Raw genomic sequence first — 12,696 nt, 5'->3', positions numbered from 1 at the left:
GCGAAAGAAATCGCTCATACCCGAAACAAACTTGGGTGAGACCAACGGCGGCCATGATGGAACTCAAGGGTGGGGGTTGGGGGGTCTCCAGCGGGAAAAGCCAACGCTCAGCTTCGCGCGTCCACCTTTCTTTTCTTCACGCTTGAGAAATAAGAAATGGCCAGCATGCAGCGCAGATGGCTCCTGGGGAAAAAAAAAAAGTTCAATAGGTTGCCGAGTGTGTGGGGGGGGGGGGCACACGGGGAAGCCGAAGTTTGAATGTAGGTGGTGGGGAGGGGGGGGGAGTGGCACTGGAAGATGTTACGCCCCCCCCGCGCTCCTTCCTTCCAACTGAGAACTGTTGAACTTGGCCTTGCCGTCACTCCAACGTAACACAACACCCGGGGCACAGCTCGGGATGGGGCCGAGGGGGGAGGGGGGGGGCGATCTGGCTAAGGTGACAGGCTCCACTGGGAGCCAGAGTGCATTTCAAACCCATCAGTGTCAGTTAGTTGACTAAGTGGTGACATAATCACCATCGCCACGGACGCCCCTCCGGGAGGACAAAAGGCGTGGGGTGGGGGGGGGGGGGCGCCTCCCGTCGTGCGTGGTGGGGGCTATCATGAAGTTTGAAATGCACATTTGCACACGGGCTAATGGTGACACTCGGTGAAGCTCAACAATGTCTTCTGTTCTTTTCTTTTGTTCGCTGCTAGCGGGCAGAACGGAAAGGCCTTTTTGTGTAGTTTTTCTCCGGCGCTAGATGGCACGAAGCAACGACCGTTGCGCTCGTCTGGATTCGCGCCGGCGGACGGATGAAAGAAATGGTGGGGGCCATTCCAATCCCTTTTTGATGTGCTCTTCTCGCACCTTAAGTCAGCGGCTGTCTGAACGGCGTTTTCCTGTCCACGATTGGTATTTTAACGACGACGTTCACGCCGCGCGTTCGTCAACAATCAACCGGCATTGGCCACGCTGGGCAGCAGGCAATTTAATCACTCATTTCACACTTTCCGCCGCTCATTTACGATACGGACGCCTTCATTTGGCGGCGTAATGAAGTTGAACTGGCGGGGGAGGGGGAACGAAAGCTAGCAAAAGAAAGAAATAAACAAAGGCTTCCATTTGCCGGCGATTCTCGGCGCCTCGATCGGCAGACGCGCCGCGCCGGCTTCCTTCCGCACCCGCGAGAAGAGAAAGCGCTCGCCGGAAACTCTCCCGCTTTGCTCAGTCAAAGTCTCTTTGGGGGCAAACATCCACGCCAACGGCAAGAGGTCCCGCAAACAGGAAGTGGGCGTTTCCGATCACAGGAAGCGCACCTCGTCATATTTCCAGCCGGCGTGCCTTTATTGCAGCCCGTCGACGCCTTATCGCGCGGCACTATATACTTTTATCTGCGTGCCCCCTCCCCGTCTCCTCCCGCAATACGATCACAGCGCGCACCACCCTTTTCAATGGCGGCCTATCTATTTTTATCAGCAGGCCTCCATTGTCGGGGACAGGCCATCCGTGCGCGCGCGTATGTGTGCGTGCGTGCGTGCGCAATAATCTCATGCAGCAGATTAAGTGGATTAATTAGGTTTCCATTCATGGGGGTGAATCGCTACCTAAAGAGCTTCCCGCTGCAATGACAAGGATTTTGCACCCATAATTATCCCGGGAAGAGGCCGCCGCCGCCGCCGCCGCCGTAAGAGCGGGCAGGGAGTGTCCCATCCTTGCCTGACGCATATTCTTTTTTTTTTGGTGCATTATTTGCTTGCAGTCAAAATGACTCTGAATCAATCAATTATTGAATTTCAAATACTGAGATATAAAATAAAAGATATACCACCACATGAGGTTGCTCATTGGACTCATTTCTGTTTTCTCCAATTTGAAAATGTACTGTATATTCCATCATGATTAAAAAAATAAATAAATCCACCCACAGTCTTTGAGTCTCTGCACACAACGGTTGTTTTTTTTCTCCTTATTTTATGAGTCAAGAAATGGAATCAAGCAGAAAAAAAAAACCGGATAAAAATCTTGAACGACGTCAGGTTCCTCTTCCTGCTTCAAAGTAGGTCGGCAATATTTCCCTTTGACCTTATTTAGTCATGCGCTTCAAAAAAAAAAAAAGCCCCCAAAACATCTTAGCATTCACCTTCAACGAATCAAAGCAGCAGCACAAGAACAACCCCGTCTTTAGTCCTTGCGAGTGAAAACCTAAAAAGTATGAATAATCGAACAATAATCTCACCTCGACGTGATTCACTTCTTGTTTCGGGAGTGCGGGAGGTCGAATTTCATGAGAAACTTCACACTTTTGTCTGCGTGGATGCCGAAAAGCAACGTTGGCAGGAAAAAGGCATCGTCACGATCACACTTTCATGTTCGGAGAGACACACCGCCAAGACCAAAAAAAAAAAAAAAACCCTCAACCGATTGCAGCCAAGATTTGAGAAGTAGAGGCTCGCTCGGGACCCCCGCGAGTGCCGCGGGACAACCGGCGACCTCTTAGAATGATGGCGCAAATTACCCGCAGATAACATCGACGTTCTTGCGGGCGGGAAAAAACCCAACACAAAAAAAGTGAGCACGTGGAAGACTTTGGCGTCTCTGAAGGGGGACGCGGAAACAAAAGATGCGAAAAAGAGAAAAAAAAACTTTAATTAAGCACCAAGAAAAGACTCATTAGGAGGAAAAAAAAAAAGCGCGCCAGATCCTAAACGGGATTTTTTTTCTTTCGTTGGCAAAACTTTGAAAAGTTGGAACGGACAAAGTGGAAGAAAACCGTTGAGAGGAAGGAAGGAAGGTCGCCTGCCAGTTTGTCAAGGAGCGGAGTGCTCGCCGATCCATCTCAGGTCAAAGATCGGCAGGTAAAAAAAAAAGAAAAACCCGAGCGGGCCCCACCCACAAGTCACACGGAAAGCAAAGAGCGGCCAAACTGGTGACCTTTGCCGACCTTTTGACCGGATGCGCTGCCAATGGCGCCACAATGTTGGTGGAGATTTCTGTTGCTTGAGTTTTTTTTTTCTCTGACTTTGTGGGATGGATTCAAAGCGTGGAAACAAACGAGTAAATTGAGTCCCGAGCCGGGACATTTTCCCTTTTTGAATCCAATACGCGCCTTCCCTTGGACAAACGCGACATGATACGGTGTCACTGTCGTCCTATCGAAATAAGCCTCGGGGGGTTTTTTTTCCGTCTCAGGTGAGGCCAAATCAAACATTGGGCTTGAAATAATAAAAAGAAGGAAAGATGGATGCGCTCGCGGCGTGAGATACGAGGACACGCCGCCGCCATTACTTATTTGTGAAAGGCCACCCCCGATTGCAGGCGGCGGAGCGCTCCATAAATTCCGCCGCGCTCCTGATTCGGATCGCGCTCATATTCCCGCGTCACCAAGATGAATGTGGCGGCGGCGGCGGCACTTGAATACGCTGCGCGTCATCGTTCCGAGCAGCCGCGCTGACAACAACATTTTTTTTTAAGGACACTGCTGTGAATTCATTTGGGAACTTGCTGCGTTTTTTTTCCCCCCTCCCCCACATGCCAGCCAAGGAGACAATCGTATTCCTTTTGTTTTGACCAAAAAGGACTCTGACTCACCGAATGGTCGCGACGGCTCAAACTGTTTGCGTCGGATGACTTTGACCTGCTGTGTTTCTTGAATGGAAGAATGTGCTTGGTTCTCTTGGTCCCTGTGAATCTGCAACAACATCGTCGACAAAGAACACATTTGAAATCGAGAGAAAACACCCCCCACACCCCCAAAAATATGGGCCAAATCGAAAGAGGAGGATTCGCGGAAGAAATTCAGAAAAACTCGGGGGGGGGGGGGCACCCTCCCCGGTCAATTCATTAGGAACACATCCCCAACCTAACGGCACCTGGAATCAAAGCTTGCTGCTCAACTTTGTCGACGTCCGTCACGAAATATGGGCAGCTTCTTGATTTTGTGTATTTGGACTTGACGAGTGACGATGTTCATTTGACTCCAACCTTTCACCGTAATGAACTGAATCTGTAATTAGCTGAATGAAAGAAAAGTTTGCACTTGTCTTTTTTTTTTTTTTTTGGGACCCGACAAAACAACACGAAACGATGCGAAATTACGCAAGGGCCCGGCACAAATCGGCTCATCGCTAACGCTCGCAATCAGCACGTCCGTTTCCGCGCGATCGCTCGGAAATGGACGCCCATCTGATCCGGAAGGTTAGCTAACTTCCTCCCCGCCAATCAATACGGCCCCGAAAAGCCCGGCGCCCATTAGCACGTAAACGACTCGAAAGCCGACCCGGGTGTCAGATAAGCCGCCGCGAACGCCGCTTCGGCCGGGCCGGCTCGGCTCCTTCTTCCCGCGCCGCCTCGACGGGCCGCGGGAGCTCTTATCGCGGCGTGCCATAAAGCGCTATCTGCGCCGCTTATCGCGCGTAAGAGGAAAAAGCCGGCGTGCCGTCTTATCGGGGCCGCTAAAAGAGGAAACCGAGGCGTCGCGGGGCCCTTCGTCGTCACTGATGGATGAGCGCCTCGGAGTGGCGCGTGTCGCTCGGCGCAGAGAAGAAGAGGAACCCCCCACCCACCCCCACCAAAACCCCTCAATGTTTGTTCGGAGTTTTGCAAAAGTGCAAAACGAGCGGGGGCGCGTCTCGGTTTTGCGTCCCGCGACGATGACATCGTAGCTCCGTTTTCAGAGAGTAAAGCCATAATCTGCGACGGGCTCAAACGCCGAGGGGGTCTCTGAGTGGGCGTGTCCAATTTGAGTCAAAACTCAACGTCAACAGGGCAAACGCTTTTTAGTTTTTTTTTCATGCACGTTTGACGCGCCTTGCGCCCGGTACCCTTTTGCTGGCGCGCCCCTTTTTGTTTCTCGGCGCCACTCTCCGCCGAGCCTTTTATCTGGCCGCCCACCTTTGCGCGCGGCGGCGAGTATCGCGCGTAATTATCTCGCCGTATTCCCTCCCCACGCCCTATCGCGAGCGTCCATCTCGCCGTCGGAATTACGCGGCGAGCGAGGGACAAGACGGCGGCGTGTCGGCGCGACGGCCTCCTCTCAGGTGTAATTACTTTTGCGCTTTTATCTGCAATCGACTTTGCATCCGCGCGCGCCGACCCCTTTAACGTTCCCCCCCCCCCCCCACCACCACCGCCGCATAATGAAGCCGCGGGCCCGTCCGCAAAGTCGGCGTGACCTTCCCGCTGGCACGACGGCAATAAGAAAAGCAATTAATGACTTATCCGTCCATCTCAATGTCAAGTCTTTTTGGGAGGTGTACGATGATGTCGCCGCCGGGCTGACGTCGGGGACGTTAATTAACTCGGTGGGAACTGCGTGACAACAACGACGCCCAAGAAAGGCCCCCCCCAGCGAGGTCCGGAACATCACAGCAAAGCAAAGTGGTCACCGGAAAGCCGCCCGCTCTGACTGGAGCGCTGGAATACCGCGCGTCTTCATCCAAACCCGGAAAAACTCTCCACGAGGCCTCAACGCAGCTACGCTAACCTCGTCCCGGAAAATCGGAGGAGGTGCAACTTACTCGCGGCCCGGGAGACAAAAACGGATTTGAACCGACGCGGGAAAGTCTGAAGACGATGGCGTTTTTTTCTTGCGTTTGGAAAATGTGAGAAAGTCGACAGGCGAGCGCGCCGGCGGGCGGGGAGACTGCGTGAAAGGTTTGCCGGCGCAAAGGAATCGCTCGAGTACCCGACGGGCACTCGTTAAGCGCAAGAGTGGGAAATCCTTGACGAGGACGGTCCCATCATTGCGCTTAAAAGTTGCTCAGCATTATTAATCATTATTTTTTTTTGGGGGGGGGGGGGCTTTGGGTGCTTTCTTCCGCTGGTCCAATTTGCATGTTTGGCCCGCATAAGAACGAATTTCTGGTGAGTCCCAGAGGACATTCCGACATTCCCACGTGGCAAATGAGAGCCGGCGCACCGTTTTTTCTCGGCCGTTTACTTTGTGTGTGTGTAGCTAAATGACACGGTGGCCCCGCAGTGTGGAGTGCGCGTGGATATCTTTTAATTTCATGAATGCAATTCTGCTCCTAACACTAATTAATTTGTATTTGATCATTTGCCCACTTTCACGCCACGGCTGCAACACCCCCCCGCCCCCCACCACCACCACCTCCCTTTTAACTTTTGGGCCGCGCCGGCAACTTTAATTAAAGCGCAAGTCGCCACATTTATCATTCCCGTTGTGCCGCAAACGCTTGGCGGCACAACCGAAGAGAAAAGAAGTCCGATGGAGAGCAAACGGGCCGCCGACGGCGCTCGCGGACAACCGGAAGCAAAAGCGGGCGGCCACCTTCGAGGGGGGGGGGGGGGGGGGGGGGGACACACGTGGACGACTTGGCGCTCCGGCCGCAGGAAGGAGCGCCAAGTCGTCAATAATATCAATAAATCCATTAAATAACAAACGGCTGCAATATTTTCTCTTCTTTTGATCTGAGGACATTTCTTGGAACGGGACCTTTGATTGTCTTTTGCTTTGGGGTCTTTGCCCGCCGCCGATCCCGCCGGACCTTCTTTCCCGACGTTTCCGATGGAAGGCGAGAGCTCGCGTGCGAGATATGAATCGGCAAAGACGAAAAGCGGCAAGGTTTGTTTGGCTCTGGCTGGACTTGCTTTGGAGGCAGCGGCAAGCGCCGTCTCCCGTCCAATAGTCGAAGGCGGGCGGAGCTCCGCTTCTTTGGGATGGAAGAAAGAAAATGGTTTCTCTTCGCCACTGCGGCAAACACGCATTTGATGAGCTTGTGCAAAAGTGAGGACGTCTGCGCGCGCGTAAATCAGCGTCACCACTTTGCCTAGCCTCCTCGCTCGGACGGCTTTAGCGCGCCGAGTGCACTGAAGCGGGAAATCCCGATTCGCAGCCTATCAGCGAAATAGCACAAATAGCACATCCAGTATATATCAACACCCCCCCCCCCCCCCCTGCCCGCCTGCAATATTCGTGGCGGCGGCTTTGCTAATTGGCCGAGCCGAACCGACGCGGAAGGCTTCGGCTTTCAAAGGCCAGACGCGGGCGGCGGCCCCTTCATTACGGCCGTGTAATTAAGAGTCCCAATCAAAAGAGAGGGGGGGGGGGGCCGGAACGGCCCCGGTTTAATCCCCCCCCCCCCCTCCGCGCCCTCGCCGTCAACGGCACGTCGATGACCTCCAGCGCAAGAAAATGTGAAATCCAAAAATAAAAAGCGAGGGAGAAGCTGAAAAAGACAAAGCTCACCTCCTCCTGCCACGCGCACAAAGAGCAGCAGCATCTTTGCTCATTTCAAACGTCGGCGGGATGCGGCCTGACATGCAATTAGGAGACAGAATGGATTTCCTTTTCAAAAGTTGAGCGCGCACAATGAAGAGCTTTGGACGCCGGCGTGTCACACGCGCTCAAGCTAAGACCGCCGCAATCGGAAGGTGTGAGGAATTAGCGAGACGCAAACACGGCGAGAGCCGGTCCGGCGACGGCCTTTCTTCTCACGTCGAGCCCAACGTCCCAACAAAGTTTTTTTGCGGCGCTAGCAAGTTCACTTTCCGCTCAGCAAAGACCGGTTTCGTTTAACTCTCGGGCGAACGTTTGAAGACGAACAATAGTTTGGCAAAGCCACGGCGCGCGGCTGTCATCTTCATCTCGGGCGGGACGTCGGCCTCCCCGCTAAAAGCCGCGTTAGCGACCCGCCTGCGCGGCGGCTGAGAGGGACTCGCTCGACAAAGTCGTTAAAAGTGACGAAAACGCCGGCGTCCGGGCGCGACAAAGGCCGGCTTATGCCGAGCATCCATTAATTTAAAGAAGGTGAAGACGAGCGCGGCGGCTTCAGGTGGGACAAACGCTGATTAGCGCTCGCCGCTAATCCAAAGACCCGCGCTCGTCTCTCCAACCGGAAAGCCGGCCTGATCCCGGCCGCTTTGTCGCGATTCCCGGGCGGCGACAATGAGCGCGCGGAACAAAAAAAAAAAAAAAAACGCCGCGCGACCCTCGGCGACGTTGGCTTTCTTTATCGCGGCGGCGTATTCTATCAGCGCGGGGGCGGCACAATGGCGACACGCCGCGCACAATGGCGCCGCCTTCATTCGCGCGCCGGCTGATCGCTCGGCCGATTGGGCTCTTTTCATGTCAGACATTTTGTGTCCTTTAAAGAAAAACCGCGTCGGACGATTACATCGGCGCTCGGGTTTGGCGCGCGGGTGAGCCGTCGCCGCTCGCCGACTTGCTCAAATCAGGCAAAAAGGGGGCTCAATTTAGGAGCAAAGTACATGCCGGCCTGTCTTTATCTCGATACCCCGCAAGGTCAAGTTCAGCTTCACATTGAGGCGGATTTCGTCGCAAAAGAGATCCGCCGCGGATGGCGAGATCGGCGCGACGTTTTCGTTAGCGCGCGGCTAGCCTAAAATCAGTCACTGTGCAAACGAGGCGGAACCAAAGCGCGGCAAGCGGCAACTTTTGGCGCTGTTCACATTTGCGGCGTCCTCGACTGCCAGACGGGTCGACGCGGGCCCTTTCGCGCAGCTGACATCTCCTGCGAGCTCCACGTCTGTTCGTTGTCCTCAACCGCACGAGGAAGGGGCAGTTGACGCACCTCCGCCGCCCTCCTTCTGCGGCTTTTGTTTATTTGCCAGCGCTGCAAATGCGACCACGCGCGGGATTAGCGACTTCTCCCTCTCGGCGCCGATAGCGCGGCGAGAGGGAGAAAAAGAAAAAAAAAAAAACAAAAGGCGAGTATTTTTATGCAAAAAGGATGTCTCTCGCACGGCGGCGATGACAATTGCAATGCATCACTTGATAGGCACTTTTTAATCTGTTTCCAAGCGCCGGCACACTTTGAACCGCTGCGAGCGTCAGATAGACACTCGCGCGCGCGTTTGCCCGCGATTAATCTTTGCAGCCGGTTTAAGCGCAGCGCTGACACGGCAGCCATCGCAAACTTGGTCAGGGTGCCCTTGGATGGGAAGTTTGCATTCTAATTCGACAACTCGACTTCTTCCAAACGGGGACGACTCCAAATGGTTTTCCAAATGGAAGGAAGGAAATCCAACGGCCGGAACGCGGACGACGACGTTCGGCTTCAAACGAGTCGATAAATCGCGGACGCGGATTTGGATTCCGTCGGGACGAACCGCGCGAGAGGCCGACGGGGGAGAAATCCTCTGCGATATTGCCCGCGCGCTTTGATGCGCCCGCAAGACTGAACAAGTGATCCATCATGCCGCAATAACGCATCTCTGACGTCTGTCACAAAGCCACGACAAACCCAAGCGCAACCCAAAAGGACCGTTTGAGGGGGGGGGGGGGGTGTTCGGCCTTGTTTATCTTTTTTTTTTCTTCCCCCGGTGCAGCGCGATAGCGCCCGACACAAAAGACACGATAAAGCTTTTGACGCGGCTTTTTCTTCCGCTTGCAAATTTAATAAGGCTGACGTGTGACGCGCTTTGAGGGGAAAAAGGTAAACACGTCGTCGCGTTTTGTAAGCCGCCGCCGCGTCCCCGAGTACAAACAAACCGCCAAAGAGCGTCTGACACGCTTTCTTAACGTCTCAGCGCCACGACAAGACAAGAAAGTCTCCCACTTGACACCTCGCGGGCTCTGCAAGAAGGGCGGAGAGGGGGGGGGGGGCTGGGGTGGGGGGCTTTACCTGCGTCCCCTCTTGAGCTCCGCTGGCACCTGGCATTCCGAAAGGAGCCGGCTCTCCGGGCGGCACAATGGCGACACAAAGACGCCGGAAGGGGATCCGCTCTCGCCGCCCAAGTGACGGCTGACGGCGAGCCGCTCGGAGGAAGGCGGCCGCCGTTCCCGGAGTGGCGTGCGCGCCCAAAAGGGCCCCGGCGCCGACGCCGCGCCGCAACACCTGCAAGGATTAGCGTGTCAGCGAGCACAATGGCTGACGGATCTCCGCCATTTTTGTTGTTGCTGTTTTGTTTGTTTGTTTGGCTTTTCTTTTCTTTTTTTTTTTTTTTTTTGCTCACATCTCCACGGCTGCCATTTTATCTGTCGCCGCGTTATTGAAAAGCATTTGGAAAAAAGAAATAAACGTTTTTCAGTTAATTTCCTCACGCAGATGAGCGCGTTAGCGCGTCCGCCTCACAGTTTGCAAGTTCAAGGTTGGAATCTCGCCTTTCTCGCAAAAGCGGCGATTTAGCCTCGTGCGACGCACCTTTGACCCGAGGTATGCGCGTCCAAATGAAGACCGGCTCGCTCCCAAACAGGAAGCACCTCACGCGTTTTGGCATCATCTGAAAAAGAAAGCAAAGAAAAAAACTTGTTAAACGCCGCGATGGCGGAGAAGAGCGCGGCGGCGAGCTCACGCAAACGCGAGCCGTCAGGAAGCCCGAGCGGGGCCGTCCCGGGCTAATGTGACGGGCCCGCCGGCCGATGATGGATGTCCTCGCGACCCGGAGCGCCCGCCCCTCCTCTTCCTCGCCGAAGCCACGGGATAATGCCACAATGGATATTTGAGAACGGGCCCGTGTGTTGGCGAGAGGCCCTTAGCGGAGGCTCTTAGCGTGGAATGCGAGGGTCCTTGTATAAACACATTAGCGACGGTGGCGTCGCGCAGACGTACGCGGCGCCAGCGCCGGCGCGCCTTCTTGAACAAAAATGGAGCAAAAGCGCGCCGGCCCGGCAGCCGGCGACTTTGCGCCCCAGAAGCTTGGCCTGACGCAAAGACGAGCCAAACGGGAAGCGGGTCCGCCTCCACGTCGCGGCCGCTAACCAGACGCAGGTGCGTCTGGAGGCTCGTTGGAGTGTCAAATTGTCGTCTTTGCGGGCAACTTTGACAATAGAACCCCCCCGCCCCCGCTGCCCCCCACAAAAATAAGATCAAATTGCCATCTTATTTTTCTTGTCAATTTTTTTTTTTAAGAATGATCATGTGATTGAAGCGGCCATTTTGTTTGCCTGTCAATATCAGCGGCGTCGCGTGGCGCCGTAGAAGCCCGTACACGGCGCAACGCCGCTGTTGGGCTTGAGAGCATTAGCGTCTGCAAAACGGTAAACAAATGCACGAGGGTGGGGGGGGGGGGGGGACATTGCAACATGCGGTACGTTCGCCAGCGCTTTGAAAAGCAATTAATTCCAGATAGCGAGCACATGAAAGGCAGCAGGATACCGCAAACATGAAAGGCTGCCGCCGCCGCCGCCGCCGCCTTTAAGGCTTGGCTGGCCCGCCTCCGATGACGTCCAATCACGTCCAGGTTGCTTTTCAGGAGCTTCAAAGTATCCTCGGCGAGAAGCTTAAGTCCGACGCACAGACGAGGCCTCGTTAAATGTCGACGCTCACTTTAGGAGCCTCAACTTTGACGACGACTCGTCGTCTTCTGATGAGTGGCACCGCGCAAAAAAAAAAAAAAAGGCTTCGCCGAAAATAAGATTCATCGACACATAAAACAGAAACAAAGTCCACGCGGTGTACTTCGACATCCGACCAAAGCGCGGAATAACGTGAGCGTAAGGCGGAAACGAGATGGTGCCAAACGTGGTCAAGAGGCTCACAGAAATTGCCGGAAACAATCGCCACTTTCCACGAGGTCACCGTCCCATTTTTATTTTTTTCCAAAGGACAAAAATGTTTGAATTCATTACAAAAAGCTGCAGTGCGCCACTTAATCGTCACAAAAATACCGAACGCCAAATGTGATACACTCCACACTTGAATTCTTTGAATTATTTTGTGATTTTCCGCCTGCCAATTGCTTTTTTCTTTTTTGGGGGGGAGAGGGGGGGGGGGTGAGTAAAAGATAAAGAATTCCATTAGCGGAAAACGACGTGGCGGTCGGAGCCCCCGCCTCACTTGAATGGCCAAACTCCTTCCGTCTGCGTTTTGGGAACATTTGTCATGAAATGACATCCGGCCAAGTTCTCTTGCCGTCTTCGTCGCTTCCGATGGCGGCCGGTCAAGCCCACTTTTGCTCTTTGCCATCACAATGAACGAATTCCGACGTCACCCTTTGGATCGACGCGGGATCGCCGTACGAGAACTTTGATGCTCACGTCTCGCTCGTGGCCCAACACGCACGCGCACGCTGGTGGAAAAAAAAAAAAAAGTGCAGATAACACCCACATTAGTCCGTGTCAGCATTGTAACGGGTTGCCGCTAATCCCGCCGAGTTGTCCTCGCCCCACAACAACAACAACAGACGCGCTCGCAAGAAAAACGGCAAATAACGGCGCCGGCTGGACAAAAGGCGCCGCGACGAGTCGAAGGAACGACGGATTTGGATTTTGCTTCGATTTGACGTACCCGCGCCCTAACGTCCTCTTCCGAGGCTTTAACTCGGACTTTATTTTTTTTTTTGGGGTGAGCGCCGTTCAGTCGTCGCACAAGTTATCTTGCTCTTTGTAATCCAGCGCCTTTCTCTCACAGGGGACGCATGCAGTCGGCGCATTAGCGGCATTAGCATGACAAAAGGCCGCGCGAGCGCCAGTGTGTTTCCCGAGGCTGGAGTCACTCAGGTGACAAAATGAGCTTTTCACAAAGTTACATTTGTACGACATGGAACTTCGAGAGCCGGTGCCTTCGCCGCCGCCTTCGCCGCCGCCTTCGCCGCCGCCTCAATGGGCTGCGCTTGAAATGAATACATCAGCGACCGGCGTTTTCGGAGGGAACATTTCGAGAGAGAGAGAAAAAAAAAGCTATTAGCTATTAGCTATAAAGCTAACTATTTGTCAGGGTGCAAACATCTGAGTTAGGCCGCGGCCCGATTTAAAACAGCAAAGAGGACCGATGGCTTCTGCTGAAACACTTT

The 12,696-nt window shown here is 54.2% G+C and overlaps 1 protein-coding gene across 12 annotated transcripts in view; it reads right to left on the bottom strand.

The window, feature by feature from the left end:
• Positions 1–12,696, bottom strand: part of LOC147186445 (uncharacterized) — a 56,088-nt gene that overhangs the window by 13,797 nt on the left and 29,595 nt on the right. For all 12 annotated transcript variants that reach the window (XR_015099140.1, XR_015099141.1, XR_015099139.1 and 9 more), the window contains exons 2-5: positions 10,107–10,185; positions 9,588–9,800; positions 3,571–3,670; positions 21–183 (exon numbers count right to left, since the gene is read on the bottom strand). Coding sequence is in view for 8 of the 12 variants with exons in the window: in XM_086102729.1 (XP_085958855.1) it covers positions 64–183; positions 3,571–3,670; positions 9,588–9,800; positions 10,107–10,185 (512 nt within the window). In the remaining 4 variants the exon portion in view is untranslated. The remainder of the gene's footprint in view (positions 1–20; positions 184–3,570; positions 3,671–9,587; positions 9,801–10,106; positions 10,186–12,696) is intronic.

This window comes from Hippocampus guttulatus, chromosome 22, assembly GCF_054856545.1.
Source record: "Hippocampus guttulatus isolate MCC_2025c chromosome 22, RoL_Hgut_1.0, whole genome shotgun sequence".
Taxonomy (NCBI): domain Eukaryota; kingdom Metazoa; phylum Chordata; class Actinopteri; order Syngnathiformes; family Syngnathidae; genus Hippocampus; species Hippocampus guttulatus.
This window is presented reverse-complemented; position numbering and strand designations above follow the sequence as displayed.